General features: G+C 55.3%; 1 protein-coding gene across 1 annotated transcript in view; it reads left to right on the top strand.

The window, feature by feature from the left end:
- The window catches only part of SAMD11 (sterile alpha motif domain containing 11), a 101,950-nt gene that overhangs the window by 58,482 nt on the left and 16,018 nt on the right, over positions 1–27,450 (top strand). Inside the window, exons 5-8 of the mRNA XM_032201555.1 lie at positions 3,413–3,537; positions 16,962–17,054; positions 21,763–21,927; positions 26,139–26,289. Coding sequence (XP_032057446.1) covers positions 3,413–3,537; positions 16,962–17,054; positions 21,763–21,927; positions 26,139–26,289 — 534 coding nt within the window. The remainder of the gene's footprint in view (positions 1–3,412; positions 3,538–16,961; positions 17,055–21,762; positions 21,928–26,138; positions 26,290–27,450) is intronic.

Genomic DNA, 27,450 nt, shown 5'->3' with positions numbered 1-27,450 from the left:
GCTTTTTGCGTGGGATGTGGGCACAAAAATCCAGCAGGAGTGGGGGGTGAGGAATCAGGGACCAGGTGGTCAAAGGGAATTGATGCAGGGCCATCATCGACGACCTGGAAGCCGAGGGCTGCCCAGGTGCCCCTCGTTTTGCAGCGGTGCTTGCTGGGGCAGCGCATGGTTTGCCTTCAGGAAAGGTAGGTGCTGGCTCGGATTTTTCCAGAAGCTGTTTTCTGTCGAGAAACACGCCAGGCTGTTTCTAGGAGTTGTATGGCAGGTGGACAAGGCAGGGGGTGAGGCAGTGCGATCTCAGGGAAGCTGCAAAGGCAGTTGCAGCGCTGGAGTCCAGGGTGGTGAGCGTGCAAAAGCAGGGAGACTTCTGAGACTGGCTGGGCAGAGCCCTACCTCCTGGCTAAGGGGAGATCTGAGGTTCTGTTAAACAAATTAAACTTTGACTAGTTGTGTTTTTCAATGGCATTGGGATGAAAAGCAGTCAATTGGGCTTCGCCCTTTAGAGGCTCAGGAGGGTCTCTGGTGAAATCGAGGCCGGTTTGCTGCCTTGAGCAGGTCTAGGTAAGGTGGAGGTGGCAGAGGTGTTGCCTGCAGAGCTGAAGCTGCTTTGATTCTGTGCCCCCAGCGTGGTGGCAGAACCCCCTGGGGTCCAAGCAGAGCCTTCCACGAGAACATCCCTTGTTGGAGACCCCACACGGTCACTGGTGGCCGTGTGGGCTCTCTGCGTGGAGCCAGCTGGGCCTGCAATATTAAAAAAAAATGCTTAAAATCTTGACCTAAGCAGCAAGGTGTTTCAATTTTTCATGAGCTGATCCAGCCACCCCTCGGTGTTTCTTTTCTCCTGCTAAGACTGAGCCCCAGCTCCAAGCTGCCTCCCGTTGTGCCGGCTGTGGAAGAAGCCCAGAACAAAAAGGCAGCCCCTGCTTCAAGCCTCCCGCACGCCCAGGCAGAGGAACAGCTCCTGGGGACAGGCTGATGTGTTAAAAGCTGCCCGAGCTGCAGTCCTTCTCCCCTTTCCTCTCAATGTCACCTTGGTGCTCGCTTTGCCTTCTGCAAAGGTGTTCCAGCAACGTTGTGATTCCTGGGCTCCTGCCTGGCTGCGTGGGGAGGCTGAGCCAGGTTCAAAGCCTGCTTGGGGTCCTGAGCCTGCCTGGAGTTCGGACTTGCAAACACGCCTTTTGACACCATGACAATCTTAAATTCAAGGTCATGGAAAATCTGAAAACGTCAATTTCTTTTTGGAAGGAAAAGACCCATTCTGGTTTCCAGCGGCTGCGCCGGGTTGAGCCGCGTTCGGGAGTCGCCGTGCCCTTTTCCAGAAAGAGAGGCAGCTGCGTTTTAGTGCTGGATAAAAACCCAATTCCTTTTCATAGCTCTCTTGCCGTGTTTACGTGTGAGAGGGGCTTTGGGCTCGTTTGGGATGCAAGGCACTCTGCAAATGCAAAGATGTAATTATCCCATTTTTCTCTTCCTACTCCCTGCCTTCTCCCTCTGCACTTCTGGCTCATCTCCTCCGCCCTTTCCCGAGCGTAGTGCTGATGGCAGCGTTTATCTGCATTTGTCCTCTGTCCCTGACATCCAGTTATTGATTGGCATGATTAAAAAGAACTGATAATCACTTCACATTAATCCCATAAATGACTTAAGACACCCAAATATTTGCATAATGCATCTTAAAGGTGGCAGCTAAAAGAGGATAAGACCCAAAACTGCTTGGCGCAGGAGAAACGGGCTTCCCACTCACCTGTGGGCTTGCTTAAGTAATTAGCCTTCTGCTTGCATAAGGAGGAATCTGAACTGGTTTAGCGGAGGAAGATGCAGTGGGTGCTCAAAGGCTTTGGGATTTGAGCATCCAGCCCCGGTGCTGGGGCCGCGGGGGGAGCAGCGGGGAGCGGGGCAGCGGCTGCTGCAACGGGAGCCCGGTCGTGTCTGCTGCCTCTCGTGAAAATCTGGAGCCAGACGCCCGCTGAAAGTACCTCTGTCTAAAGACTTTCTGTCATAAACTTATCTGATTAGCGGGGAGCTAGACGACAGATTAGCCCCTGCTTCTGCACCGGGGCTGGGCTCCCCGGAGCATCTGAGCAGATCCGGGGCTGGTGCCCGGAGCCGCTGGCAGGTGGGGAGGAGGTGAGGGGGGAGAGGAGGGGGATATATTTAAGGGAAGAGGATCGCGGGGTGGCTCTGCAGATAATGCACCCTCCGTGCTGTCCCACGGGTCCCAGGTGAGGACACTTTTTCTGCGGCAGGGAGCTGGTGGCCATGTGCTGCCTGTGGCAGTGGCACCGAGCGGGCGCGCTCCTCGTGTGAGTAGGGGCTGGGAGGGCAGCGGGCATGGGGACACAGCTCTGCTGCTGCCCCACGGGGTTTTGTAAGTGTCTCTGCTTCCTCTGCCCCTCGCCTTCCTTTTAGGAAGGGGGGAGGAAGGAAAAGAGCCACGTCTAGCTCGGAGCAAGCACCTCGTGCTGGAAGGATGGGTGCTTTAACATAGACGCAACCCAAAAAGGAGGGAGATGATCCAGCGTTTCCATTTAGTATCATGTATAGGGTTGGTTGCTTTTTTTTTGCTTGTTCTTCCTCTTCAGTGTTTGTGCATCGTTTATTGAGAAATATTTTGCAAGAGCTTTGCAAGCCAAAGCATTTGCCAGCTGAACTGCAGTATCTGCTACAGCGACTGTCTTTTTGCGCTTGTGCTCTCCCTCTCCATAGAAGGAGAAAAGCAAAAAGACTGAAGTAGCCTACTCGACAGCAGCCTGAGAGCAGGCACAGTAATGCTGAACCACTCTGTGTGCTCTCAGCCCAGAAAGAAGGGAGAATTATTTCAGGAGTGAAGAGTTGAAAATTAGTTTTGTAAATAAATCTGAGCCGTGGGCTCGGAGTGATGCAGATGGCCAGGTTCACGGTGGGTTTCTCTCCAAGAAGAAAAACAATTATTCAAGTAAATAAAGTAGGCTTGTGTTCCAGCAGTGATGGAATGGAAAAACTTACTTTTTTTGAGAATAGAGGGGTGGCAGCTGATAGAAGACTATCAGTTATTTCAGTTCAAGTTTCCTATTAATTCGGGAACAGATCTGCCAATTCGTGCGCTTTCAGTTTTTCCATCTGAGATGTAAGTTCTGGCCCACGCAAGTTATATCTGGCAGCACTGAAATCAGGAGCTCTGGCAGCTGCCGAGCACTTTATGGGAAATGAGAGGGCTGCTTGGGAAGTGCTTCGTGCTCGCTCTCCGCTCCCCAAAAGTAGAGGAGGTTACCTTGGAGCCTGGCGGCTGGGGGGGGAGAACCTTTCCTGCAAGGCGGCGATGTCGGGGGCAAACAAAAGCAGCTTGCGCACGCGTACGCACATGCACACAGAAATCAATTACGTGGTGGCAAATAGGATTTCCTTAACTTGGTGCTTTTCTGCTCTGTTGCAGCCGTGATAACGACCTCTCCACTATCATCTCCAACCTGCATCAGAGCCGTCAGCTCGTTATGCCAGAGACCCAGAGCCGCTGTGAATTCAAGAGGAACAGCATCGACGTTGGCTTGGGAGCAGCAGGTAAGGGGCTGGAGCAGGTCCTGCTGGCTGGGGCTCGGCGACTTCCCTCCCTTCTCTTTCACCCCTCCCTTTGTGCATTTTTTCAATTTCTTTTTTTTCTTTTTTTCTTTTTTCTTTTTTTTTTTTTTCCCCGTGGCTCTTCGTGTTACACTTCAGAGTGAGCTACGTGAAGTCTCTTAATATTCTGGCCGGAGATTAACATGGGAAGGATTTCTTGGTGTTAAAGTGGTGCGGTCTTTTGAGATCTCAGCCCTGCTTTATTCTCAGATCTAGTGGTCTGTGTTAAACTACTGGCAAAGGAGCTTGCGCCAGCAAAGAAGTGAAATGTCCCCAGGGTTAGTGTCAAGTGAAGCAGAAAGGCCTTGCAGAGAGCACGGTTTGATTTGTAATTTCATTAATCAGAGGTTCCCCATGCTGCCTCTGTGCCTGCCAACTCCTTTGTGAGTGTGTGTTTGTTTGGTTTTGGACAGCTACCTGGCTTTTTTCTTTCTCTTTTTTCTTTTTTCCTTTTTTTTTGTTTTTGTTTTTGGAAGTTGAACTTCTTTGACGTGGTGAAAGCAGAAGTGCTGTGCCCGTCTGGATGTCAGGAAGGGGATGCTTTGGTGCTGGACGCGCATCAGCCAACAAGTGAGGCACTGGTAACAAAGCAGAGCTCTGCTTGCTGCTTGCAGAGCCTACGGTTTGCTTTGGAGAATAATTAAAAGTTGAGGAAAAAAGTGGGAGTAATGCTGGCTTCTCTGTTCTCTGTAGGGAAAACAGCAATCTCTCTGCTTCCAAATCAGACCCGGCTCTCTCTGTGCATCTTAATGTTAGGCCTTCCCTGAAAATCTCGGTGTGGTTTGGTCCATACTTGCCTCTAAGTCACTCTGTTGACCTTGTAATGTAACCAAGGATCCGAAGGGAAGAGCGCCACGTCTAATGCACTTTGGGAAGGTCTCTGGAGGCACCTGGTTCGCCTTTTGCTGAGGCTTGGCCCCTTTCCTCCTGCCTGTAGTGGCACCCGGGCTGCTGCAACCGCTTCTGCAGGGAGCACTGAGTCCCACGTGTGTGTAGGGCTGAACTGGGGCATTTAGGCTGTCTGTAGGGCAGCCACGAGCAGCTCCCCCTCCTCGTTTGCGCAGCTGAATCTCCCTTTTCTCTTCGTTACACAGCTCCAAAAGGCACGCTGGCCAGAGAGATAAGTTTTTCCATACAACGTTACTCATGTCTGGATGTCTCAGCTGACCTCGCGTGTTAAAATGGGTTTTAATAATGTTTGCTGCCCGGGGAGGCTGCTGGGCTTTATCAGCGCTGCTGAAATTCTCCGAGATCCTTAACGTTCCAGAAATGCAAAGTGCACTTTTCATTCCCGTCAGTGTGAAACAGGAGCAAAGATTAGATGGTGAGGTCCTCGTTTGTACTTGCTGGAATTCGTGCTCGAGGTTCTCCGGTTAGCTTCCTACCCGAAAGAAACGGTGAGAAATATGAAACACAGGCACCACGCAGGGGCTGTAGCAGTGGGGCCGGCGGCGCTTGGCTCTGATCCCAAGGAAAGGCTGAGCGATGAAAAAGCAGAGGGCTCGTTCACACGAGAGGCCACCAAGCAAGTGACAGAGCCTTTCAGGACGTGATAGATCTGGTGTGTCTAAAGAGAGCCGACCAGCAAAAGAGCAGCTGGGGGCATGGTGGGGCTGTTGGCTATCCGAAGGGAGAGGGGCTTTGTCACATCTCCGCGGGGATGGTTCAGCTCTTGCTTTGTCCCTGCTGCCTGGCAATGGCTCGTTCCCCATGCCTATTTGATGCAAGGGAGGCTCGTTTGCCAAAATCTCCCCAGAACCTGCCAGCTCTGGGTCTAGGTGTGCTGCTCTGGTACCTGCACCACCACCACTGGAAGCCAAGGGACCAGAAACAAAACGGTGCTGGGGGTTTGTAGCTGCCGCCGATTACTGGATTTGTGCCTCGGTGCTGTTTGTTTGCACTGGCGTGAGTGGGAGGGGAGAACGCTAGAACTAATTGCTGCGTGTATAATTTTTAAGAGACTTAATGTTGGGTTAGTCTCAAAGACTGGCTGGTGTTTAAACCTCTTAGTAAGGGGAAAAGAAACGTGCCCGGGGCTGCCTGCCGTTTGCACTGCCTGCCTCTGAGGACAGGCACTGAGAATCTCACCCCCAGAGCAGCATTTGGAGATGGACGGCGCTGAAGAAACGATGCTAACGCATCTGAAAAAACTCCTGCATCACTGGTGACCATGAGCTGTGCTGCTCTAGAAGTAAGTCGGAATAGGATGCTCGAGTGTTTGCTGGGTTATGCTAACGTTTATGGTCCCAGCCAGCAGGGGCCGAGCGCTCTGGAGGCTGAGCTGCAGCTCGGACCGAGGGTTGTGCACGCTCAGGACGAGGGGTGAGTGTCTGTGGCTTTTTTGGCTATGGCTATAAGCAGGGGAGTGAGAAACGGGGATAGCACGGCTGCAAGAGATTTGTTTATTGCAGGGCCCCCGGGGCTAGGAGGGCTGAAGTTGGCAGGGTTGGTTGGTTTATGATTAATTCGGCGAGAGTCGCTTGATTTATAGTTAAGGCTAAGAGCAGAGGCAGTGCGATAGTTTTGAATGTGGACTGGAAAATTGGAATAGTTACTGGATCTTGAACGGTCTTTGAAATGATGGAAGGGGCTGGAACTGCTGGAAACGGATGGTTTGTAGGGCTCGGGTGAGGTCTGGGGGGCAGGTGAGTCTGGAGTCAGGGTTCAAGCCAGAGCTGGGCTGATGGTTGGGTCGAAAGGGACTGAGGAGAACATTGCTGGAGCATAAAAGGCCTGTGGTTGGAAGAGTAGGACTGATATTAACGTCCTCGGAAGGTCTATGAATAATTCTTAAGTGAAACCAGGCCCCTGTATATCAATGGTGATGGTTAAATTTGGGAACAGAGACTGAACAGCTCAGTTTGGGAAAGCAGAAGCAGAGCTTCCAAAATAAATGGGTCCTGAAGGACTCGGATAGGGTTTGGCCCTGGCCAGAAGAGGGGCTGATAACCCCTCGTGGTGGGCGCCGGCTGCTTGGAACAAGGAGCCCGGAGGAGGTGAAGTCTTAGGCTTGGGACAGCTGGGACAAAAGAAGTCACTGCATTTGGGGTCAGGAGAGGCCCAAAGAGCTACAACAACTGTGGAGTCAGCACAGACAGACAGCTGAGCTTCGGTATGATTGAGGTGAGTGTGGTGGGTGTCACAAGCTGGCAAGGTTAGCACCTACCAAATCTGAGAGCTACAGTGCTTTGAAAATACGTGGACCATCAGAAATGAGAAGACCATTACTGCTAGTCTACAGAGATAACGGGAAAAGAGAGTAGTTGTGCTACCAGGGAGGGGATTTTTTTTTGGACAAGATGCATAACGCCTTCAACCAGTCTTAGAGTATGTTGTGGAGGTGCATGGGTCAACCCAGGCATGGAGAGGGAAATCTGCCCAAGGTGGTAAAGCCAACAGCAGAGCTCTCTTCCCTGGTTTGTCCTCCCTGGCTTCTTTGCTAGACCTCTCTGTTGTTGTTCCTGTGACAACAGGACAATGTGGATTAAAGCGTGCTCCTAGGGATTCCCCAGGTGAGAGATTTTGGGTTCAGGGGGGTGTTCCCCCTTGCTGGGGTGCGTGCTGGAGGAAGAGCTCCGGGTAGAAATAGCTGGCAGCCTCACTCATGTTCAAAGCATCCCCTGATACCGGGCCTTCAAAGGAAATAAAGAACACCAAGAGCACAAACCTACAAAAAGCAAACAAAAAACCCAAACCACATGAATCTGCTCCAGCCAGTGCTTCTCTGGCACCAGGAGGGGTGAGCGAGGCTTTTGCAAGGACAGCAGAAGTAGGTGGCCGAGAGGCGTGTCCCGATAAAATCTAATTGCCCTATCGATCGGCTCCGGAGCCGTGCTCGGCTGCGGTAATGATTGAGATATTCTTAGGGGTTTGATGCATGGGAGCCGTATCGCAGCGCCCGGGGCCCACCGGGGACCTGGGGGTGTTGCAGCGATCTCTTAATCACGGAGCAAACCCGCGCGCGTTGGGCCCGCTCTGCGGCACTGCAGATTTATTACAATTATCATCACCGATGCACTCGGATTTCCTTAGGTCCCAGGGGGTGCCGGGTTTCGGGGAAGAGCTGCCCTGCTCGTAACTCTGAATTTTGAACTGGCTGAGGAAAAAAAACATCTCAGTCCTAGGTTAGGAATTCACCCGTCTGCACCACCGTGCACCTTGCTTTTCCTACCGTCCTTCCTTTGGTCTCATCTGGGATGACCATTGGCAGTGTCAGGCTTTTAAGAATAGTAAATTCTCAGACTTTTAAGAATAATTAAATTAAGAATAAGTAAATTTTCTGCTGCTTCTGCTTTCTCTTCCTCTCTGTGTGGCTGGGAGTGGAAGAGCTCGTGCTTGCAGGTTGGGCGCCCTGCTTCCTACAGTCTCTGGGTAACGTCTGCTCACCAAAGGGTTGTGCAAGTTTCAAGAGTGCAAATGTCCATTGCTTCCAGCACGGGTTGGTGTAAATGCTCTTGGAGGATCGGGGAATGTGGTGCAAGGGAAGGGTGTTTGCCTCTCTGCCAGCTCCAGAGATCTCCACTGATCACAGTGATTCCCAGCTCCTCTTCTGAAGCTGAGGTTATACCTCTGTTGGGCTTCCACCCAGCTCCTGGGTTTAATCTCCTCCTCTGAGCTGAACCTGACTCCATAAAAATCAGTATTATTATTGCAAATTGGAGCTGGCTGATGCAGCTGCTGAGAGGGGAGGGCAGCGAGGTGCCCCCTGTGCGCAGAGGGGAGGCGAGCTGCTCCCCTGGGGCTGGCAGCCTGCGGGCGGGCAGGGGAACGTGCAGGGAGCCTGCCTGGAAAAATGTTTTTTTGCCATTCCCACAGCTCCCGGGGCTGTTTACCTGGGAGAGGTTGGTGCTCGCTCCTCTCTTAGCCCTGCAGCCCTGATTTTTTGTTCGGCCCTTCTCTCGTGGAGGTGCTCTGCAGCGGGAAATGCCGGAGGATGCTTTCCTTGGTGCTAATTAAATTGCAGTCACGATGGGGATATAATATGCCAAATGGAGGAAGAAAGGAAAAGTGCCTATAATGGGGGCTGTACTTCCTTGGGAACACGCGGAGACAGCCTGCTTCGGTGAGATTCAGTAAGAGGCTTAGCAACATCTGCAAAGGTAGAGCAAGTGTGCTGAAATGCCTCCGGGGGAGCGCGCGTGGGAGGGGAGGGCAGGCGGCGAGCCTAATGAGAATATAAAAGTCGTTTCCAAATGGATCAGATAAAGGCGAGGCAGCAGACAGGGTACAGCGATGGCACTACAGAGGGGCTTACCTTGAGAGCGGATGATGGCACAAGGCGCTTTTAATCTTAATTGAGAGAGAGAGAGGCACACACGGGGATGAGCAGAGCCGGGGCTGCTCGACAAAGGCGCGGCGGCAAAGCTGGCGGTTTGCACATCAAACACGGATTTAGAGCCCCTTTAAGCAGCTAGCGGTGTGCCTGTAAACAAGTCCAATCCCCTCTATCCCGTTTGGCTAATGCAGTCTGCCAGGAGAGGGTGGAGGAGCCCTGGTGGGGCTCCTGGGGCAGGCGCCCGTGGCTCTCCCTTGCGTGGGTGCGCGCCGCTTGAGGAGGTGCGCACGCGTTCTGCGGTCCTGGTCCCGTGGCCCTACCTCATTTCCCTCTTTCTCCTCATGTCCTAATTTCTCCTCCTTCTCACCAAACCCCCTCTGTGCTGCAGATTTCATGGCTTTCCACTTGCAGGAGGGCCGTTTGCATGGGTAGAAGTGGAGGCATCGGGCTTGCTGGTGCTGGAGGAAGGTGGCCGGGTCTCCCCTCTCCTCCTCCTGCCCCTCGTGGGGTCGGCTTGATGTCTGAACGTGGTCTGAGAGGGCACTTCATGGGCACAGCAAGTCCCGACACTTTTTTTCGTGTGTCTCAAAAACATCCTGAAAGAGATCTCTCTCCCTCTCCAAGGTTATCCGTTCTTCTGCGGTAAGGCTCCCGTCTCATCTTTCCACGTGATGCTCTGTTGGCTAACAGAAGGAGAAATTTCAGGAGTGAACTGCAGGCAGCTTCCCATGGTCCAAAGTGGTCTTGGGACTTTCCTCTGCTAGGGAGGAGTTAATACATGGGGGCTGAGAAGGAACTGGGATCAGGGATGTCGTAGCTAATGATTAGAGACAGGGGCACAGCGAACGGCTGTTTTCTGAGCGTGTGATAATGAGGTAGGATGCAGGCATGTTTTCATTTAACAAAGCAAAACAATAACAAAAAAAAAAAAAAGCAGCAGCCTTTATTGAATTGCTGCCTTAAATTGAGCAGAAAATCAGCACCAAGAGGGCATCTGGGAGTTGTAAGCCCAGCCACCCTTGTTCGCATGTTTTTCCACGAAGGACAGTTGTTCGCCTAGGCAACGTGAGGGCCTGGGCTCTGTCGGTGCCATTTGTCCTCTTGGCTGGGATCTGGAGGATTGTCCTTTCTTTGTGCTCTATTTAAGTTAATTTTTATTTTTTTTTCTGAAGCCCGGTTGGAGGCAGCCAGCATCCTTCTGTAACCCAGATGGAGGGCTCGGGAGGTGAAGGAAAAATGGGAAAGCCAGACATGGGAGCGTTCCCTTTTTTTTGTGTCCTGCATAGGTCAGTGCAGTGCCTTTTGCTGGTGTCGTTGTAGATTTTTGGCCTTGCCACTGCAGGAGGAGAAGGAAATCAAGTAGTTCAGTGCCCTGTGCTTGGAGCAAGCAGTTTGGTGTCTCCTGTGCCTGGTGTGCTCCGGGCAGCCCGGCACGGCCAGGACACGGCGCCTGTGCTGGCTCAGCCACCAGACTTAGGTTGGCACGCGTGGTGGCTTTGAAACGGAAATCAGCAGCGACTTTCTTCCTCTCCTTGCAGCTCTAGGAAGAGCAGGATTATCCTGCTTCCAAAAATAACCTCCTCCCTGCTCCCACCTCCTGTCCCAGGTGTCTCACAGGCGGCTTGAAAAGCACTGAAAACAAATCGGTGACACCTCACTGATGGTAGCTGCAGGAATCCAGCACGGATTGTGGCTGGTACCCGACACATCCCCTTCTGTGAGCCCCTGCCACGAGTCCAGGTGATGCTTCAGAGGCAGGGTTTTGGCAGTGCCCCTGCTCCGGCACGCAAATTTGTCATCAGGTTTGGATGCCGTGGGTTTGGTGCTGCGAACCTGAGCCTCCTGCTCCTGCTGCGTGGCAGCTGCAGCCCTGTTCCTCCTGACCTCAAAGCCTGCAGTGGGATTTGGTGCTCAGGTAGCAGGCGTGGAGCTGCTGCCCTGCTCCTTGTTCCCTTGAAGCCGAAGCTCTTCCAGGTCAGGTCCTGCCCTCCAGCGCTGCTCCAGCACACCCACCCTTTGGCAAAGCCTGCCCGAGGGCTTCTGATGGAAATGAGCCTCCTCGGTGCAAATCAAGAGCAGGAGCTGGGAGGGGGCTCTCAAAGATGTGAGTGCAGGGAACCAGCTCCTAAATGAAACGAGGTGATGTCCCCTCAAGCTTGCAAGTTTGTGGCATCAGACCTGGTCAGAGCACCGGTGGTGCCGCGTGCTTTGGGTCAATGTGAATGGAGCTGGGAGCAGCTGAGCAAGGTTGGAGGCCTGGGGGTTGGAAAGATTTTTTTATTAACCCTTTGCCATGAGCAAGAGGAGGGTCGCCTGCCCACCTCATTAATTTTTCAGCTCTGCACAAGCCTTTTGTTCCAATTCCTTTTCTTCTCTTCGCTCCTCTCCCATTTCCTTGGTTCTCAACCCCTTTTTTTCCCCCTCCTTCTGCTTCCATCCTTAATCCCCGTCTCACACGTGCGCCCTCCCTCCCTTTGGTTCCCGGGTCCTCCTCCCCGTTGGCCCTTCCCCACCCTCCCTCCCTCCATCGCCGAGCTCCTGGGGAAGAAGACAATCCGAAGGCTTTCCTCTGCTCTCAGCTGAGAGGCTCCTTCCCTCAAGCCAATCAATGGCAGCCTTTCAGCCCCGGTGGGGCTTGGCAAACATGAGATCAATAAGTTATTAGCACCATTCTGTCAGCTGTAATGTGGAGATTGATCGGGGCCGGGGCTCCTGCATGCTGCCTGGCACTTCCCCAGCCTGATAAAGATGACAGATTAAGGGAATAAGAAAAAGGAATTAAGGAGTCTGGCTGTCAAAGCTGTCACGGGCTGGAGGAGCGCTGGTTTTTTCCAGGGGGCTGAATGAGTGCAATCGGACATTTAAATGGTGCGAAGGGCACAGCACCACCAGCAGCTCCCTTGGAAATGGTGATCTGGGGCGTTCGCTTGCACAAAGAGCTGCTGGAGGTGGAGGCAGCACCGGGGCGCCGGCGGGGACCACGCGCAGCAGATCCAGCAGCTCCTGGGGGAAACGCCAGCCCCCGGCCCTGCCACGCCGCCCTGTGAGCCTTTTGGGGTTGTTGAATATTCCCCAGGACCCAGGGAGGAGGGATCTGTGGCACGGGACCGGTGCCAGGTTTCGGAGCTTTTTTATCACGGGTAGATAAATGGAGGCCAAACGACCGCTGCCTGGGAGGTTTGTGGTCCCTCAAGGAGACGCGGCGTGATCCTTATTGGAGCTGGGCTTAAGCCTTTTGATTTAACAAGCTTCCCCCTCCTCCCGTCCTGCCCACGAGAGCAGCTCCTTCCTAGAGCGTGCAGGATCCTGGACTTGCAGCCCAGCCTCCCTCCTTCAATCTTTTCTGCAGCAGAGCGGGGATTCACAAGTTTGCAGTCGCGAAAAAGCCTCCCTGCAGCATATAAAATGAATGCAGATCTCTCTCTTAAGTGCAGTATATCCTCTCCATGAGTGTTTTTCATACGATGAATATTTACCACCTTTTTATGGCTCGGTGCATGCTGTAAAAATGAATTTTGTAGGAAGCCGGGCGACGAGGGGACGCCGCTGCCCCTTCCCTAATAAACAGCCTCGTTACAGCCGGGTAGGAGGACGGCTCCAGCACCTCGTTCATGAGGAACTGAAATATTGGGCTGGCCTTTGAGGAGCTTGGCTCCAGCTAGCGAGCACGAGGAGGTGGGAAGAAGCAGGAGACTGTTTGCCTGGTAGGAGGGAAGGCAGATGGCCCAGCGGTTGGAGCTGAGAAGGGGGATGCGGGCTCCTTCCCCAGCCTAGCAGAGGCTGGTTGCTGTGTTGTACGTCGGGAATCCGTCTGTGACACTCTTCTTGTGTGCTCCCGCAGCCTGGTACCTTGCGTTTAGGGAGGAGTGGGTGACAGCAGGTCTGCCTCTGGGGGGCTGCTCTCAGTATTTCACCAAGATCCGTGAGTGCCAGCCGCTGACCCTTGGCTGTTGGAGTCCTGCTCTGCTCCCGAGAGCGACCAGACACCACGCTGCCTAAGTTAAGTTCTCTCAAAGTGAGCAGGAGAGAGGAAAAAAACCTTCTGCTTCCTTGCTCTGTAGGAAGGGCCCATCAGCATGTCCCATTCCTCTCCACTTGGTTGCGCTTTGCTTCCTGATACAGGCGTGGAGAGATGAAGGAGCAAGGAGAGACCTCGGTGCAATCGCTGGGGCTTGAAGCCTGCTGCCTGCCATGTCCCTAAAGCCACCAGGCTGACCTGCTGGCCGGGGGCTGCTGCCTTTATTTTGCTGCTCGGACACCCCCTTTGCAGTGCCACCTCCCCCTTTCCTTGCTAGACCCAGCACTGGGCACGCCGCCGCATCATCTCCGAGCATCCCAACGCGCACAAACCCTTCTCCCTTCCCCCAGCTCCCCCAATAATTTTTTTTTTTGTCCTCCCCTCCCCATTCTCGTTGCCCTCTGTTAAATTACGGCCCGTTATTCCCATGACCTTGTGCTTCGCTCTGCCTTTGTTCCATTGATTCCTGCTGGCAAGGGGACGGGGCCGATGTGCCGCCAGGCTCCACGCTGCTCCGCGCAGCCTCCCGCCTGGCCCCTCGCCCTCCAGCCTTTGTTTTCGGCAGCCCCACGACTCGGCGAGCTGGTGCTGAGCCCATCGAGGGGGGAAAAAAAGTCTCTGGGGTCCCTGCAAACCTGTCACGTCGAGGAAGGGAACGGGCTGAGCGGCGGGGCTGGAGAGCCAGAGCTGCCTGAGCAAAGCAGCTCCTCCGGTGCCAAAGGAGAGGGGAGAGCTGGGTGAGGTGGGATGCTGCCAGGGCATTTCGGGCCGGGCACTGGGAATTGTCATCCCCGGGGTTTGAGGTCGATTGGGGGGGCTTAGAAGCAAGGGGAGATGTTTTCCTCCTGGAAAAACAACGTGGAAGGAGGTGGATGAGAAGGGCTCCCTTCCCTTGTTAGATGTTGGCTATTGGAGCCTGGGTGGATTCCCGTGGAGCTTGGCTCGCTGCTCTGTTTACGCAGGGCTTCTGGGGCCAAAAAGCTTTCACAGCAAACCCAGCGATACGGATAGGGAGCGTGAGATAGGGCTTGATCTCCTCCCACGGTGCCTGGAGCATAGCACAGCGCAGCAGCGCTTGGGGCCGCGCATCTTGCTCCAGAGTCTGCCCGTTTCACAACGCTGGGAGGGCGAAAATTTGGGGACCACCTCCAAGTTGCACGTTTGGCCCTCTCCAGGTGAAACCTGTGGTCAGCTTTGGGGACAGGTTGGGTCCTCACCTCGCTTTGGTGCAGTCTGTGCCCTTGGTGCATCTTCTCCGCCGCAGATCCAGTCGTAAAGGGTGGAGATAACATCCCCTCCCTCTTTGGGGAAACCTGGAGATGAGTTTTCTAATCTGCCCAGCTGTCTGAGGCTCCCAAGTCCTCTCCTCAAAGCTGATGGTGATGCTGGGGATCCTCAGGCGTGTTGGTGAGCGTGAAGTCACCCAGCTCCACGGAGGGCTGGGAGCCCAAGGATTAGCAGGACCCTGCCAGGTGACCTTCCCACCCATGGCCTCTAATTCCCTTCTCACAATGGGAAACAAAAAACAATCCGTTTTGATTTCTAGCTCATCAGGGAAAACACCACACTTGGTTTCCAAAAACCTCTCTGGATTTCCCTCTGTTGTTGGGCCAGGAGCGGCCCCGAAGGCGGTGCGGGGTGTGGGGTCCTTGGGGTGCTGTCGGGTGCTCGTGGTCGGGGCTGTGGGGGCGATCAGTATGCCTGGGGCTTCCTCCAGCACTCCCCGCTTGTCATATCGCCCGGCCGAGCTTCATAACGGCGCCGTCCTGCTGATAATGTCTTTCATTTTCAGCCAGAATATTAAAAAACGGCCCCGATTTGGCCGCCTTGCTATTGAAATGCTCGGCGGAGGGCAGGGGAGCCGAGGCAAAAGCAGAGATTGGGAAAAACAAAACAAAACAAAAAAACAGAAAACAAAAGCCCACACAATTGTTGTCTCCCTTCCCATCTTCACCCAAGGGTGGTGGTCCCTTTTGCAGGTCATTGCCACTGAGGTTGTACCCCAGGATCCGTGGGTAACGTATGTGGGCACCTGCCTCGTCCCTGCTCTGAGGATGAGGAGGATGAGGAGGGTTTGGGATGGGATGCCAAAGGCAAACCTTGTGGTCTCCGACTGGTGCAGGTTGTGGGATCGCTGTGCTTCAAGACTGGCTGCAAATGATCCCCTCTTCCTTGCTCAGAGCGTGTCTTGTTGGGTTAGTCCCCCAGCTTCTGGGGGCAGAGGCATCTCCGGCACACCCCAGGACTTTGCCTTAAATGGAAAAAAAAAAAAATAAAAAAGGAAAATTTTCACTCTGTGATCTGCCTGCCATCAGAAGGGCTGGGGAGGAACCCAAATGCAGCCAGGACAAGCCCTGCTGGGTGCTGCTGCCCCCTGGCCAGGCTGGGAACGGTGAATTGTGAGCAGGGCACTGGGACGTGGTTGTTCCAAAGCCACAGAGCCCAGATGAGCACACTTTGGGGGAGGAAACCTCCATCCCTCAGGGGCTGCAGCATCAGGGCGGCATCTCCAAGAAAATCACCGCGAAAAAGGAAGAAATAAACCTTTGTGTGCCCTGTGGCCCCTGACGCTGCCTTGGCGAGCTGCTGCAGCTTTGGGGAAGTTATCAGAAGGGGAAACTGAGGCAGGAGGAGGGCTGAGATGCAGATCGTGCCAGCGGGGCTGACAACACCTGGAAAGGGCAGCAACTGGGAAACCTGCGCGCTGCCACCGGCCGCCTCCATCCCTGCCCATCTGTTTCCCAGTCGCTGTGGGTTTGTTGCATTTACTTGGGGCTTCATTCCGGCTGGCCACGAGCCTCGGTGATCCTCTCTGAGTGCCAGCTTCGTTACCAGGCTGGGAGACGGGGTTGGGCGAGATGGGATCGGAGGCTGCCCGCGCCGCGTGAAGCCCTGGCGGTGCCACTTGTGGCTGCGCCGAGCGCCAGGAGGGCTCCCGGGATGAAGGGTGCGGGTCTGTGCTCGGGCTCTCCCGGTAAATGCAGCGCCGAGGCAGGACCCCGAGCTCGCAGAGCTGCACCCGAAGCAGTTCGCAGTGATTCCGGCTACGAAGGGCGGTCGCTGGGCTCAAAATGTCACCTGCAGCCAAAATCAGTTCGCCGCTCTTATAAATAGCGCCGAGGGGTTTTGTAACCTTCCTCAACTCCGACGCGTCGGGCAAATTTGCAGAAGCTCTGCACGCGTGGTGACTCGCGGGCAGGTGCAGCGTGTGCTCGCTCAGACATGGTGCTTGTTTGCCAGGTTTATTTATTCATTATTATTTTTTTTTTTTTTAAGATGCTGCATCTTTAACGAGCCCTTGATAGATGAGGATTTGATGCGCGCAGTGACAAACAGCCTCTTCCTTCCTGCCCATATGCAACATCATGCTTTCAGTTTTTCCCCAGCATTATTATGGGAGGATATTGATTTTAAATCTGTTCGGGGACGCTGTAATTGTGTATTAGGTATTTTGTGTTGGTTTGTAGGGCTGCACTAATGCAAAAGGCTTGAGCGTTTCCGTACAATCTAGAGGGGGAAGATTGCTGAGGACCTTGAGGTTTTGAAGAGGAGAGAGGGAGGGAGGGAGGGGGGGAAAGAGAGAGAGAGAGAGAGAGATACTGTGGTAGGAAGATTCAGAGATCTGTTGTGCTTTTTTTTTTGTTGTTTTTTTCTTTTTTTTTTTTTTTTTTTCCTCCCCTTTCTCTTCCCCCAGTTGCTTTGCATCAGGGCATGAAAGGAGTGGAAACACCAGGGGGACAAAAGGCAACAGAACAAATGATGAAACTCAGTAAGGAAATCAACTGGATTCAGAATTTATCGCTCGAAAACGTTGCATTGATCAGAGTGCGAATAGTCATTATGCGCTCTCGGACTGCGTGATTAGGAAAGCAGATCAAGGCTCTCAGGATGATGATTTTTCTTACTTTCGCTTTTTTTTTTTTTTTTTTTTTTCTCCTCTGCCTGTAATGTGTGTGTGTGTGTGTGTGTTTGTGTGTGTGCGAGAGGAGGAAAATACCAAAGTCTCGCTGGCTGCTTCTGCAAAGAGGAAAGTACAGCCTTATCTGATGCTCAGGTCTCTCCTCTCTCTCCTAGATGAGATTTTAGGCAAGAGAAGAGTATGTTCTCCCAACAGCAGCAGTGAGTGTCCTTTAGAAAGCAAGAAAGCCCGAAGTGAGTCCCCAAAGGGTAAGTGCTGCTTCTCCCTCCCCCCCCCATCCCCTTCCCCTTTCTTCTCCTTGCTTAATTGAAATTAGGGAGGGGAGGGGGGGCTTGGAGAGGCTGCGGCGGGGTGCTGGAAGTCGCCAGCGCCGAGGGTGCCCGGGGAAGGCAGGCAGCGCTCTGCTTTCTTTATCTAATCGGAGGGAAGCTCGCGGCGCGAGAAGGGAATTGCCTCTTAATTAGAATAATTATTTTAGGGCTTAAAAAGCGAGCTGCAGGCTCGGCAGCGGATTTTCGGGGTGTTCCTACTTTCCAGGCGGCGTGCCTTGATTATGCGTTTAATATAAAAGATACGGCGAGGCTTATCGTGCTGGCATCTGCTCCTTTAAAGGGAAAAAAAAGAGGAGCTCGCAGGGAGGATAGGGCTGCCTGGGTGTTTCGTATGCATTTATGGCACTGTTCCTATAGAGATGGAATCCGCGGAAGGTTCGTCTTTTTAGGGTTGTTTTTTTTTTTTGAATCTCCCGATTTGCTTTCCGGCTCCTTTCTCCAAACACGATTTTCAAACTTTCTTCACAGCTGGCGAAGCGGGGAGGGGAACGGAGCCTGCAGCTAACGAGTTTGGCTCCGGGTTGCGTAAATGAGGGCTTGCAGGCCGTTGGCTTCGAGGCTTTGTTGTTAAGTTCAGACTAATTAGCTGTCAGTGATGCCCACCTTCATCACCGTGCCCAACCTGTGCTCTTCTGGCTATTTAAGAAAGGAAGAGGCAGGCTGGCTGGCTGGAGCTAGGTCCTGTTTTGGGGGTTTGGAGGCCAGCAGCTGAGCCTCCCCAAGGTGTCCATCCCGAGTAACGCCTCCAGGGAGTCTCAAGGGGGTCTTGCACACAGCAGTGTGTCCTGAAGCCTTCTGAAACCGAGTGCTGTACGTGAGGAGATGTAAAGATATATCGCAGAGGCTTGTACCACATCCTAATCTTGCATAATGTTTCCCCTACATTGTCTCTTCCTGGTTCCTTGTCCCCAAATGATGATCTGAGAGGCAGCGTATTTTGAGGGGATGCTGAATGCTAGTGTTGCTTGTTATAATAACACTAGCATCACCTAAGAACATCTGAAATCTCTCTTTTCACATAAGCATCTCCTGTCTCCTCAGTCCTCATTCCAATTAAAGGCACCTTAGCTTTTTCCTGGGCTTTTCTGAAAGGCAGAAGGATGCCCTGCTGCTCGTTACCTGTTTTCCTTGATTGGTTTGTCTGCCCTGCTGCTGTTATCCTAGGAGTTTCTGGCAGCTGTGCAGGTAAGTTCCAGCAGATTGCTGGATTCCAAAATGCATTTGTTAGATGGGAGCGTGGGCTCCTGGGCCACATCTGACAGAGCTGCTGTCTGCTTTGCTCCTCTGCTGAGGCCGTGCCCTTCCCAATTCCAGGACCACGGTGCTTAGAAAACGAGCCCAGGTAACAGCAGCCTCTGTCTGGGCTGAGAACGGGCTAAACTTTAATCAAGCCACCCGAAACCAAACTGCTGCGTTTGGATTCACCCTAGGAAAGCGCCTGAACCCACAGGGATGGAGGTTTTGGCCATGGGAGCAGCAGGGTCAGGCCATCCCCTGCTGTTCCCTCGCTCTGCCTTCTCCCACCGTTGCTCTTCACCTGCGTGGGCTGAGCGTGCACTAAAAGAAATCCTGCTCCTTAACTCGGGGTGACTCAGTCCGGGATTCCCCCCCCCGGCTCAGAGCGGGGTGCCCAGGAAGCCCCACACAGCAGCAAATTTTTGATTTTCCACACCCACTTTTTTCTCAGAAAGCCTTCCCTGCCCTTTCCAGCGCTGCAAGGCGGAGTGGAAACTCTGAGCTGGGCCTTTTGCTAATCCCCCACATTACCTGTTTTTTATTGCGTCCCATCACAGGGGACTCCCCTGCTCTCTCCAGCACCACGCAGGCATTTTAAGGCTGTGCTGATGCTAGCACACCATTATAATAGCTGGAGGGAATAGGAACGGAGTCTTTTGTGCTTTTAGGGCCTTTATTTGCCCACTCCCTACAAGGCAGAGAGGGTAAAGGAGGGGTAGAGCTGGAGTTTCTGTTCCCTGTGCCCAGGACAGTGAGAGCATCTTGCAGACTTGTCATCCCGCTGGCAGTCAGAAGGATGCATGCTGTGCCATTTCCAACACCATGGGCCCCAGGGGCTGGGGATTTGGGATTTGGGATCCACTGCTGCAGGGCGGATCCCAGCTGTGCTCGGTGGGGACGAGAAGTGAGCACAGCCTGAGATTTAGGGGTGGGAAAGGAGACGGGGATGACCAGAAGGGTTTTGCAGCCTCCTCGCCAGGTCTGCGCCCATCCTTTCCCCTTGTGGGGCTGCAATCTTGGGGGCGCACAGGGCTCGGCGCCCCTTTCCTCATGGCCCTGATGCAGCCCTGACACTGCCGCCCCATCTCCCGGCCAGCTTTTTGGAGAGAAGCGACCCCACACCTCCAGCACATCTTGGGGACGAGGCCAGGAGAACAGGGGCAGGCGGGGCAATCACCGCCTCTCCCTCCCCGAGCGAAAAACCACCTGTGGGGCTGGCAGCCCTTCCAGCCGGGCAGCAGCAGCAGCAGCCCTCCCTTCCCCCTCGGCGATGCTCGATGCTCGCCGCCGCGCACGCCGGAGATCAAAAGCCAGCCCTATCTCGGTGGAAACGGGGCCGCGGCTGTCAAACAGAGCAGAACGTTCTGGCGTCTCGTATGGAAATGCGAGCGGATCAGAGGCTCGGCGCGAGGGCTGCGCTGGCAGGTCACGGAGGAAGCTTTCTCCCCGGGAGACAATTCCCCAAGCGAAGCCCCGGCTCCCGAGGCAACGGCGGCGTGGCCGGAGATGCGCGACGCGCGGTGAAACGGAGCGCTGGCAGGAAAAGGGGGGGATAATGGGGAGGAAGGTTTCGGTTCCCGTTCGGACTGCTGTGAAATAAATCTGCCGGGAGCCTCCTCGGCCTTTGGGAGGGTTTCAAACCAGGCTGGACCAAGCGCTGGAAAATCCAGCGGGAGGAATGTTGCGCTCACCCCCCGGGGCGGGCTGGTGGCCTCGCGCGCTGCTCTTTCCGCCGCTCTCTTTCCTTTGCTGTTGGAGGTGATTCAAGACAAAACCCAACCTTACTGCATCCTTGGGTAAGGAAGTGGATGGGAGCTGGGTCACAGCTGCGCAGTTCAGATCCAGCTCTGACAATTTGTTCCTTTATTTTTTATTTTTTTTTTCTGTGGAGCTTGCCCGGTTGTCGTGGCACAGGAGGGGCAGGCTGGGTGCTCCTGCCCACCCCTGGGGCTGTGACGAGGTGGTGCAGCACCTCCACGTCCCCCACGCCAGCCCACGTCATCCAGGAGCTGTTTTTGGGGGGGCTGGCAGTGGGGATAGGGGGTCCCCATGGCTGGAGATGCTCAGGAGGCCCTGTGTGTGCCCTCCTGGTGGCCGTGCCAGAGTCTGCTCCACACCTGGCAGCTGGAGGAGATTTGGCGAGATCAGTCCCTCTCGCATTCCCCCCCGGTAACGACAAAAGCAGACAGCAAAGCTTCAGCAGGGCTGGAATTATCGCTGGCTGAGTCATGTGAAATCTTGGAGTTTTCAGCGTGGAAAGCCAGCCTTTCCCCGGGCTCCTCCTCACCACCCCCCCCCTCGCACCTGAAATCTGCTCTGGGGCTGATCCGATGGAGTTTATGGTAATTAAGTGCTATTAACTCCCCTCCTCCTTCCTTTTTTTTTTTTTTTTTTTTTTTTTCTCTAATGACACAGCTGTGTTAAAAAAAAAAGCAGTGATTTCCCTAAAGCAGGTCTGCAGCACACGGCTTTGCTCCTTACACCTTTGGTTAAGAGCGTCAGAAGGGAGCAGGGAGAATTTGGTGCCCCTGCGTGTCCCTGGAGAGGTAGCAGGGGAGATGGGGATGGGAATTGGGTCCCTGTCCCCATCCCCATGCAGGTTTGGGTACCTGCAGGTGTGGCTGTCTCTTCTTTTGGGGCAGGATTTTGTGTGTGGGGTGGGGTGGGGATGAACTCCTGGTGCCTGCTGGCTCGAAGCGGGTCCCGGACCCATGCTTTGCGCAGGGAGCCTGCGGTCCCTGAGGTGCAGGCTGGAGATTTCTCTTTTCAAGCAGTGCTTTGGGAGCTGGGGGCAGCTTGATTTCCTTTATTATTTATTTTTATGTATATATGCAGGCAGTAGGGTGGTCTCATCGTGCACCCAGCACAGCGGGAGCCCTGCCCGCATCCCCGTGAGTAATGAAAAGGTTTTGCCCCTGGGGAAGATCCCAGATAAAACAGCCCGAGAGCAGCCAAGGCAGAGAAGGGTAATTACTGGGAGTTGTGCTTACAGTAAACACAAAGCCCGTGGGGTTTCAGCTCCCCAGCAGTCGGGCTGGGATCCCTGCTGCCCAGGGAGCAGGCAGGGCCCTCCTCAAAGCTCGCAGGCATTTCGGGAAGGGGGAGAGGTGGGCGTGCTGGGCCATTTGTAGGCTTTTCTGGGTGTGAGGCTGAGCAAACCGTAGGGACTGCACGTGGTGCTACGTCTCGGGGCACGAGGACAGCTTGCTGCATCAGTTCTGTGTGTGCTAGTCATGGAAATTGTCCTAACACCCCCCCACACCCACCTCGCTCTTTCCTTTGCCCCCCATCCCTGTACTCAATGTGATTTTTCCGCCGTGTTTCACCATGGAAAAAGACCAAAAATAAAATAAAATAAAATAAAGCCCCAAATCTCTCTGCTCTTCAGAAAACTCCCACACGCCTCTGCTGGAGGACGCGGTGACTCAGATGACCCCGGAGGAGCACTACAGGCGCATGATGTCGGCGCTGAACGAGCACGGCACGTTCGAGGAGCAGCAGCAGCAGCGTCTCTACCAGCTGGCCAACAGCATGGCAGTGCCCAGCCACGGAGGTACGGGCACGGGGGGGACACCAGGGCTTGGGTTTGCCAATGGTTACGGCTTGTCAGATGTTCTGGTGAGGATCCTTTGGACCCTTTTTTCCCTCATCTCCCTGGAGGTGGCTGCTCTCAGCTGTCTGGAAGTGCTAGCACCTTCTGGAGCAACCCACTGATGGTGCAGGATTTAGCTAAGCGTTGATAACGCCGGGTTTGGAATGTCTGTGCACTAGCTGCTGCCCACAGACATGGCGTAAATTGGTGTTAATGACCTTTTGCCTTAACGAGAATTAGATATCCCATGATTTTATGGACAATTAACATATGCAGATGGAGCTGGGTCGCAGTGAAGGCAGCTCAGCAGGCAAACGCTGATGTCAGGGGGGATGGGTTCAGCCACGGTGTCATCTTCTGGAAATGATTGTGTTTGCATCACCGAGGATCAATCTGCTCCTTTGCTAGCCAAAACCAGAGCCACTGTGAAGTAAGAGGGTGCTGAAGGGACAGACCCTCCTCTACACCCACCTGGTGAGGGCTTCATCGGGGCATGGCTGTGAGGACCACATAGATTTCAGCTTCCAGCACTAAGACGTTGTCCCCAGACCTTCCCAGGTCCTCTGAGGTTGAGCTGGGGACAGCTGAGAGGCCCCCCAGCCCCTCGTTATTTGCTGCCTGCTGCGTGTGCTGCTTGTTGTGCTGCTGTACGATGCCTGCCTGGCTGCTGGCTCGAGGCTGGAGCAGTACAGGAGTGTTTCTGCACCAATATTTGTGCTGAAGAGAAGATGCTGCCGCTCTGCTCTTCAAAACAAGCTGGTGCTTGTAGATACAGGAGGGAAAATCCAAAGCCTGGCTCCAAACACCTTAACGGGTACCGCTGCGTGCCGCTGCCCTGCCCTGGGCAGGTGCCAGCACCCAAAGGGCACTGCGGGAAGGGAAGGAAAGGAAGGATCTCTGGAGACTTTTGCCTTCAGCTGGGGAAGAAGCTGCCTAGCTGCAGCGGGGCTGCGGGATGCCGTGCTGTGCCTAAAGGGGGCACCAGGCAGTTGCAGCTTCCAGCCGGGGAAGCGCTCAGCAGAGCGCAGGAGCGCGACCTCCCCGCAGCGCTGCAGGGGTGCCTCGGCTGCCTCCTTGGCCCAGGGGGAGGCCGTGCGGTGTCCCGGCGGGGTGACCCAGCTCTCTGCATCCCTCAACGCTTGGGAGATGGAGGAGATGCTTCTGCTGCAGCACGGGGAGCAGAGCTGAGCGCTGGTGCTGTGCCAGGACGCAGGGTGCGGGGGCTGGCAGGCGCTGCCGGGGGGTCCGGGGGAGTGCGAGCAGCATCCGTGAAGCATCCAGCAGGAGCTGGAGGAGAATCTCCAGTCTGGAGTGCAAATCCCCAGGGCTCCTTGTTAGGTTAATGAAGAGGCTGTCTTCTTTTCCACTCTGTTTGATTTGATTGGCTTCTCTGGGGGCAGGAAGGCGATTCCTTTCGCCGCGGAGTAAGAATTTGCTCATCAGCAGAGGCACAGCACAAGGCTGCGCGCAGACGAACGGTGGTGAACACGGCACACGCCTCGGTGCTCGGCTGTCCCAGGGGTTTCCAAGAGGTGCAGGGCTCCTGCAAACACCATAGTTTGGGGGCAGCACCATGCCCTGTAGGGCTGGAGTTGTTGTCCTGTGAACCCAAGTGTGCAAAAGCACCAGAGGCTGCGCACAAAGGGACAGCACCTCCAGACACCCAGGTCTCCCTAGACCGTGCTGGACACATGCTCTGTAATTCTCAGCACCAAACGGGGTGCACACACACCTGTATTTAACAGGAGAGCCCCCGTGCCCTGGGCACCCGCTGGTGCTGGACACGCAGACCACACGCAGCTGCTGCCACCCCCTTCTCCCCCCACGCCACGAGTGCAGTAGCTCATTTCCATGAAAAGCCTGACGCTTTATTTATTATTATTTTTTATGATTACGATTAAATCATCTCCTCAGCCTTTGCGGGACGAGGGGGCACCCTGAGGTTTTGGGGTGGGCATTGGAGAAGAGGAGCCGGCACCGAGGGGCTCTCCGGTCCCGCCGCCGAGACAAAACTTGGTGAATTTTGGATGGGCTCCGCGCCGTGGGGCCCTGGTCGGGCCATAAATTATTCGTGCCACTACAAAGCGCAGTTTATCTGCGGGCTCGCACGGAGGCACCAATAACATTAATAATTTAAAAAATGTTAATAATTTAGAAATCTTTTTTTTTTTTTTTTTTAATTGCCTTTCTCCTCCTCCCCCTCTCCTCCTCCTCCTCCTCCTCCTCCTCCTCCGCCCCCGTGCTCCCAGCGGCATTCATCCGGCATTCTGCATTCAGGCTGCCTCCGTGCCTGGCTCCTCCATCCGCCGGCGTCCCCCTGTCAATCAATCTGATTTCCCAACTGTCAGAGTGCAGGATTGTAAATAACAGACCCTCGGGGGGGGGCCGGGCGAGGGGCAGGGGCACGGGGAGAGGGGGGAGAAGGAATGGGGAGAGCAAGAGGAGACGGGAGGGTGGGTGTGCGGGGGGTTGCTGCGGTCATTCGGGATCAATGCGGCTCCTGGAGCTGGCCGCACGCCAGCCTTCTAAATTACAGGCGCTGTGGCAATCAGGAGCGACCTGGGCTTTGCAGATAATTAATTTATAAACATTGGAGGTGCGCCGTCCCCGGCTCGGAGAATTCTCTCAGCTTTATTTTTTTTTTTATGCCCTCCGATGGGGTTTTGGTGCCCCGCTCTTCCTTAGGCTGGAATTTTGGAGGGTGTTGGAGCGTTTGTCCCCTCGTTTGGTGGGGCTGTGTGTATGTGAACGTGGCTAGAACCCAGCCAGGTTCCCATGTGCTGCTTGTTCCCAGCCCAGCTTGCACAGGCTTTGAGCCCTGACCGTGGCAAAAATACTCAGTGGGACTTGGGCATGGGATGTGTGGATGCTGCAACCCCCAGAACCCCCCAAAAAAATCAGCGTGCTGGTGGAGGAAGGCAAGGAGAGGGAGCGGGTAGCGTGGCCAGGTTGTGCAGCACGCTCTCATTAACTTTGCTTTATTAATTGCTTGTGGGAAGAGGGCTGATGCACACCGCTTGGCGGGGAGGGCTTGGAAATCGCAGGCAGCTCCTGAGCAGGGTGTGCTCGTTAAGATAAATCCTCCTCTCCTCCTCTCCCCAGCTGTGTTTTGGTTTCCTTTCGCAGCGTGGCACGCCTGAGTGTGCGAAGGAGGTTTCCTGTAAGCGTGCACCCGTGTGCGTGCGTTTCCTGCCTGTCATGTGAATGGCAGCAGAGGTTTTGTTGTGGGTTCGAAGCGAGCCGTGCGTAGGAACCAGGCACTGCTGGTGCTGAGCTGCCAGAGCAGCTGCAGAAAAAACCCCAGTTGGTGCAGCTGGGAGCCGTGCCCGCGTCCCTTCTTGCCCTTTTTGGAGGTTTGTCCACCTGTGGTGTGGTCCCCGAGGAGGAAAAGCAGAGTGGGAAGCTGTTGCCTGGGCATCTCCTGGTGCTCCCCAGCAGCCCTGTGGCTGTCACCATCGCGTGGCACTGGGCCACCGCCTGGGCGATGGGGACAGGCTCCTGGGGTGGGGGGGAGCTTGACCGAAGGGTGCGTTTTGCATTTCTTTCGGGCTGCTGAAGGCGCCGTGCCCCGGGCTGGAACGAGGGGGGGCCCCTCGCCGTGCCCCAGCAGCAAAACCACGCCGGGCGCGCCCCAACCTGCGCGAGCGAGGGGCACCCCCGGGATTTGGGGGCTCCGGGTTCTGCTGGAGCAGCCCCCGGAGCTTTTTTTTTGGGGAGGGGATTTTGGGGGAAGCAGCCCCCCTCCCGGCCCGGGTCTGAACAGCTCCCGCTCCCTTGTGCCCCCCTCCCCGCCTGCCTCCTCCCCTCCCTCCGCCAGGAAGGCAATTAAGCAGCAATCCGCCCCCCTCCCTCCCTCCCCTCCCGGAGTTGCACAATTTCCTCCGCTGCCCAACTCCCTCGGCGGCGGAGGCGGCTCCGGCTCCGAGCCCCCGCTCTGCAGGGTGAGCACCCGGGGGGGGGCAGCGGCTGGGCTGGGGGCTGCGGGGCTGGGGGCTGCGGGAGGGGAGATTGGGACGGATGGATGGAGAGGGGAGGGGGGGACCCGCTGTCCCCAGCTGGGGAGCCGGCAGCAGCCGGGTTGTGGAGCTGGGGGTCCTTCGGGCAAAAGGAGGGTGGTTTGGTGGTGTTTTATTTTGTGGGGGGGTCGCGGCTGATCCTTTCCCTCTCCCCAGATCTGCTCCGGGCTCGGCAAGAGGTGGCGGCGGCGGCGGCGGCGCGCAACCCCGGCGCGATGGAAGCGCACATCCCCTCCGGCAGCAACTCGTCCAGCCAGAGGAGGAAACAGGGGCTGCCCCAGCACAGGGACACCCATTTCCCCGAAAGGTACCTTCGGGGGGGGGGGACACGGCTCTGCCAGGCCGCTGGGGAGGGCTGGCCGCGGTTCCCCCCCGCCCCGGGGCGGGGTTAGCAGCGGGCACGGCTTGGGAAAGGGGCTGCGCTTTTTGGGGAAGGGCTTGGGGGGGGCTCCAAGCAGCCCCCTGGGGACCCCAAGGGGAAGCGCAGCCCTGGAGGAGGGGGCACGGAGGATGGGCTGCCCCGCTGTCACCTCTTGTAGGTGTGGGGGTTTTGGGGTTTGGGGGTGGGACACGGAGGGGGGTGATGGGGGCTTTGCTCACTCCCTGCCTGCTGGGAGCCGTCCCAGCCCTGCCTCGGGTCCCTCTCCAGCCTGTCCTTAGGCACAGAGCAAGTGAAGGTGTTGAAGCTGGGGTTTTAGAGCTCCCCCAGATAGGGAGAGAGGAGGAATGCAGTAGGGTGGAATAAAAAGAGGAGAAATTTTCCTTTTTTTTTTTTTTTTTTAGAGGAAGAAGGAGGCGAGGCTTCCTTTTTCCACTGACAGGAGTGCTGGAAAGCTGATTTCCCTCCCTCCCAAGAAATTCTAGCTCATTTATCTTGCTCTGTGCCACAAGCCATTCCCTCCACAATCAGGAACTTCAGAGGGAAATTAAATTAAAGCTGCGTGAGCTCCTGACAAGGATCGCAGAGGTGGGGATGCAAAGACTTTGGGTATCACGGGACAAGCAGTGGAAAGCTCCAGCATCTAGCCTCGTCTGGCTTTCATCTCGGGGTGGGAGCAGCTGGATATATGGATTCTGTAGCGTGCATATTAACCCTCTGGGTTTAGAGTCCCTCCGTTCGTTACAGCCTCGGGGATCCCGTCTGTTTTTCCCTCTCTCTGAGCGAGGAGGCTGGGCGCAGACCTTCCTCCTGCGGGGTGCACTTTGGCTAACCCGCCCCGCGAAACCCCAAGCCAGGCCACGTGGATCGTAGGCAGACCTGCGAGGAATGCAGGGATAGAGGAGCTTCAGTGCAGCCAGGCAGAGGTGGGGGGGGGGGAAATTGGAAATTTTCTCCAGCTCTGTGTGGCCTGGAGAAGAGCCAGGCCAGCCGGAGGGCTGGCTGCAAGAGCCCCCGCGGAAGGGTGGAGGCGGCGCGCGGGGAGGCGCTGCAAGCAGGGGGGGCAAAACTGCACAGGAGGGAGATCCC

This window comes from Aythya fuligula, chromosome 21 (assembly GCF_009819795.1).
Source record: "Aythya fuligula isolate bAytFul2 chromosome 21, bAytFul2.pri, whole genome shotgun sequence".
Taxonomy (NCBI): domain Eukaryota; kingdom Metazoa; phylum Chordata; class Aves; order Anseriformes; family Anatidae; genus Aythya; species Aythya fuligula.
The sequence above is the reverse complement of the archived record's forward strand: the minus strand, read 5'-3'. Positions and strand labels throughout refer to the sequence as shown.